This window comes from Microtus ochrogaster, linkage group LG10 (genome assembly GCF_000317375.1).
Source record: "Microtus ochrogaster isolate Prairie Vole_2 linkage group LG10, MicOch1.0, whole genome shotgun sequence".
Taxonomy (NCBI): domain Eukaryota; kingdom Metazoa; phylum Chordata; class Mammalia; order Rodentia; family Cricetidae; genus Microtus; species Microtus ochrogaster.
This window is the reverse complement of record NC_022035.1, coordinates 12,410,505-12,415,345: the sequence shown is the minus strand read 5'-3', so window position 1 is coordinate 12,415,345 and position 4,841 is coordinate 12,410,505. Positions and strand designations below refer to the sequence as shown.

At 43.4% G+C, this 4,841-nt stretch overlaps 1 protein-coding gene across 2 annotated transcripts in view; it reads right to left on the bottom strand.

Moving 5' to 3' along the window:
• Positions 1 to 559: 559 nt before the first annotated feature.
• The window catches only part of Met (MET proto-oncogene, receptor tyrosine kinase), a 110,720-nt gene continuing 106,438 nt past the window's right edge, over positions 560 to 4,841 (bottom strand). For both annotated transcript variants that reach the window (XM_005363752.3, XM_013352450.2), the window contains 2 exons: positions 2,983 to 3,119; positions 560 to 2,880 (listed from right to left, as the gene is read on the bottom strand). In XM_005363752.3, the coding sequence (XP_005363809.1) occupies positions 2,670 to 2,880; positions 2,983 to 3,119 (348 nt within the window). In that variant the 3' untranslated portion in view covers positions 560 to 2,669. The remainder of the gene's footprint in view (positions 2,881 to 2,982; positions 3,120 to 4,841) is intronic.

The following is a 4,841-nucleotide window of genomic DNA, read 5'->3' as shown; positions in this document are numbered from 1 at the left end:
TTATTTTTTTTTAAGAATCAAATATCCCTGAAGGGCTACAAAATTTATAGATGGCTTAAATCTCATCTTTGTAAATATCATTACAAGAATATAGCGATAACCCTGAATGCAGTTTCTCTGGTAAGTAAAGATCCCAAAGGGTGGGCACATGTGTATATCAAAAGGGGGGCTTTGAGGGGGGCAAAAAGGCATCTCTTCCCAGCTGCCACTTGGGTATCCATCTTTCTATCAACTGTACATTGCAGCTCCTTTGTCATAGCTTCTGGCCCATGGATACTCATCTTGTTGGAGAAGAGCCCCAAGTTAAAACAGAGCCAAGTACTCTAGCAGGGGAAAGGTTGCCAAAATAATGCAAAGAATTAAAAGCTCAGGACAAACCTGAGCAAGAGAGGCTTCCAGAGAGTCAAGCATGCAGCTATGTAGCTATTGCCCATGCATTAAAGACTCGGCATCTGGTCTATGGAGGAGCGCCATGGAGCCAGGTGAAATCAATCTTAGGCTTCCTCTGTCATTATGTAAATGAGATAGGTAATCAAGCATGACTAGCTAGAGCCGACTCACAGTAGACAAGATGTTACGTCACTTTATTTTAACCGTATGATTTATCAGAACAATTATTCACATACAAAGTACCATTCAGCTCAACTGCAGGTATAGGCAGTGACAAGTGTCGAATTCTTAGAAGAATGATTGACTCGCACAGTCGGTCCAGACACATTACCCGAGGAAAGTTCATAAATAGAAAAGGTGACTTTCACGTTGCCGCTTCTCGCGCAAGTATGTACAGGTACGAGTGTCTCCCGCAGCTCTTTCTGTTCTTGGTGGATTCAGTTTCTTACCCTCATAGAGACAGTTTCTTCTTTTTACAGAGCAGATGGTCGTTTTCTGCCGTCCACCTGACAGCGCTCTGTAAATTAGAACTACTCTTCATACTCACGAAGCAGTAATATCGGCATTGAAATAAATCTGTGCTACGGCTCCTTATGTATTCTGGTATGTTCCACCACCATCAAAGACCTTTTGATGGCCATCATTTTTTCCTGCAACAACAGCCAAGCCCAACGATTGGGTTTCAGCAGAGCACAGTTTGCTCTATTAACCCTTGGCTTCAAGTCCTGATGATGTAATGAGGGCGGGGTGTGCTGGCAATCAGAACACTTCCTTATCACAATTTACAGCCCTGTAGGAAAAAAAAATCATGCCGCTGGCGATCCAGCTCTCACATACCTCTTCCTAAATGTTCACAGTGCAGTATTTTTGTGGCCTAACGACAATTTTCTTACATCATTAAAAATAAACATTTCTATAAAAATATAATACTTTCAATGTTTACACGGATAAAACCAGCTAGAGTAACCTAAGCCACATGCACCAGACAGTAGTAAAGCACAAAATTCCACAGAGCACAATGTGTCAACAGTCCTGTCCAGAGGAGCTGGTCATTCAAGGTTGTCAAGTGGCTTTTTGTCTGTTTTGAAAATATGCTTTCGCTTAACCTACAATGTGTCCTAGCGCAAAATGAGACTCCCCAAAAGTGTTGTCGCCAATTGTTTAGGTGAGAAGTCTCCACCTGAGAAAGAGTAACTATTTCCAGCCCATTGATCCTTTCTTGGCTCTCCACATGAGCCATGACTGGAAATAGTGAACTTTTTAGTTTTCTTGTCCTTTAAAAACACGCTGAGGGGCCTTTCCAAAGGTTTATTGCCACAAGTTACTTATTTTTCAGAGTTGTCATTTAAAAAACAGATTAAAAAAACCCAACTATGTGTCCACATTCATGAGATCAGAACAAAATCTCTCTCAGACAGTCGAATTTTTCTTTGCTGAGACAGGGTCTTACAGCTCTCACCCATGCTGGCCTCTCAATCCTTATGTGGCCAAGGCTGGTTTCGAACTTGTGGTACTCTGTCTGCCTCAGTTTCCCCAACGCTGGGATTACAGGTGTGGTCCACTACTCCTGGCTAAACATCTGAGATTTGAATGACAATATTTTACTGTCACAAAGTTTTGTTTTTGAAAAAAATCTCCCTATGGCCATCTATGTACAATCCATAAAATCCCTGATACTCTATGAACACATCTCCTGTCATGCTATCTCGACAATAAGTACATTGTCTGTGGATGTTCCTGCAACCAAAGGAATGTGCGTATGAAAGTTTAAAAGGGAATGTTCACTTGATGGGTGGACAACATCAAAAATGGAAAATCTCCATGACCACAACACAACAAAATACGTTTAAAAACACTGAGATTCCCAACAAGCAGCCTGCTGGGGCCACCACATTTGTCATGCACGAGGCTCCCTCTTCTGGGTTTTCTGTGAGAAGTCTTCAAAGTTCACGGTATCACTTCCTTACCAAAAATAAGACTTTATGAAACCTCAACCCAGAACTGAGGTTTTGAACTCCGGTGAGACAGGAGTGTTGTTGTGGCTGTACTTGCCTTTGGTCCTCAGCCAGTGGGGACCAGGCTTGCTTTTCTGATGCACTGTCAGATGAGAAATTCCTCAGAATCCAGGAACTTCACTAGTAAAGTTTTGGCAAAAGCAAAACAGAAACAAAACAGTAACAACAAAACCATTGGGTGGCCTGTCGAAGGCCAGGCAGTGAGAACTGGTGGGGAAGGTCTAGAGCACGGTTTGTTGGATGGGGGTTGTGGCCTCCTGTCCATCATGTGTCCACCTCGCCATCAGCGTTGTCTTGGGACGACAACAGAGAGGGATATGGAGCAACACATTTTACATTCACATAAGTAGTGTTCACATGGACGTAGTGCTCTCCGATGAACGTGGAGAAGATTGAGGATATCCTGGAGACCAGTTCAGAAAAAGATGGGCGCATTTCGGCTTTGGGGTGCCAGCATTTTAGCATCACCTCATACCTGTTTCAGAAAGAAATGCCGTGAGAGACACAATTTCAAGTGCATCCGTAAATGTCACGGATTTCAGACACAATGGAGGACCCCCCCGAGATCCTTACTTACAAGGCATCTGGGCAGTATTCAGGTTGCAAGAGTCTTCTGCCTTGTAACAAGTAGATGGTGATATCAAATGTGTTCACATCCGGATAGGGAGGGGCTCCTCGGGTCATGAGCTCCCAGAGAAGCACACCAAAGGACCACTAAAAAAAAAAAAACAAGACCAAGGGAAGCCAAGTGAGAGGAGTGTAATCACACAGCTACAAAGGGAAAAGCAGTAGGGCTCCGTAATCAATCCTGGCTTGACATATTTAACGCCATTGCTGTTTACCGCAAAAATTTCCCTAAAGACGACTAGTAAGTGCTGTACATTTCATGGCCTGTTTAAACCAGAACAAGATGAGATAAACATTACAAGTAATGAAGAGTCTCCAGACAAAAAACATATGTGAAGTCTACACGATGATTTAATCTGTGGGTAGTGGAGTAGATTTTTGAGTTCTTTCTTGTAGGCTTAAAGTATCAACATGTTCCTATCTTCTCCTTCAATAGATTCTCAGAACTTTGGATTTTAATAAATAAAGGTGGCCTCCCAGAAATTAAAAAAAATGGATAAATATTTTGTTTATGTATGTTTGCATGCCTTTGGGAGCTAATATGTACCATATGGGGGCAGGTGCCCATAGAGGCAGGAGGGTATCAGATCCCCAGGAACTATTATAGGTGGTTGTGAGCTGCCTGATGTGGGTGCTTGGAATAGAGCCTAAGCCCTCTGCAAGAGGAGTCAGTGCTCCTAACTGCTGCTGAGCCATCCCCAGTTTTAGGGATCCAAGCCTCTTCTGGCCTCTGTGGACACCAGGCATGCATATGGTACGCAGGCACACACGCAGGGCAAAACATCAACTCAAAGACAACTAAAGAGACAAAATGTAACTGAATCTAAGGAAAGCGTTCTTATCTTTAGTACCACAAAATGATGGGCAGGCATGGAAGTCTCTCTGCAATCCCAGAGCCTGGGAGGTGGAGACAGGGGATCCCTGGGACCAACTAGCTAGTTAGACTAGCTAAACAGAGTGCTCCAGGCTCTGCAAGAGGCTTTGCTTCAGTAAATCCAAGGGAGAAAGACTGAAGAAAACATCAAGTGTCAACATCAGGCCTCCATAAGCAGCTCTTCTGTGCACATGCATTTACATACACAGACACACACACACAAACACACATGCACACGTGAGAACACATGTTCAAATAGGCACACACATCAAACACACACACACACACACACACACACACACACACACACACCCCAAAGGGAAAATGTAACCATATCTAAATGTTAATGTTAAAAGAAAAGGTCTAAACTAGTGTAAGCAAAAATCTGTATTAGAAGCATAACTAATCAAATTGCTAGGCAACAAAGTTCTCTACTGAAAACTAATTTCAATAAACCCGAAAATGCTGAAGTGCCAGATTCATGTGAAACAGTTACATCAGTGTTTTATGGGGAGACCAGAGATACAAGGCGGAGTTAAGGGAATTCTAAGAATTCCCCAACATATGTGAATTCACACCAGCATAATAAACATTTAAAGAGCTCTCGACTCTCGGGTCTTGCTGTGTCTACTGAACTTCACAGGCATGCAGAACAGCACAGGTCATGCATGTCATCCCCCTCCCCCAGACATGGACTGAATGTGTCAAGGAGAAAAGTCAGTGTGTGCAAGTCACCCTGTGAAGGGGACTCAGAAAACCAGTTCTTGGTAGGCAATGCTTTCAGGCCACTCCTATAGGAAGGAGTCAATGGGCAGGGCATGAGCCTGGTGTGTGTGTGTGTGTGTGTGTGTGTTTGTGTGCATGTGTGTGAGAGCATGTGTGTGTGTGTGTGTTTGTGTGCATGTGTGTGAGAGCATGTGTGTGTGTGTTTGTGT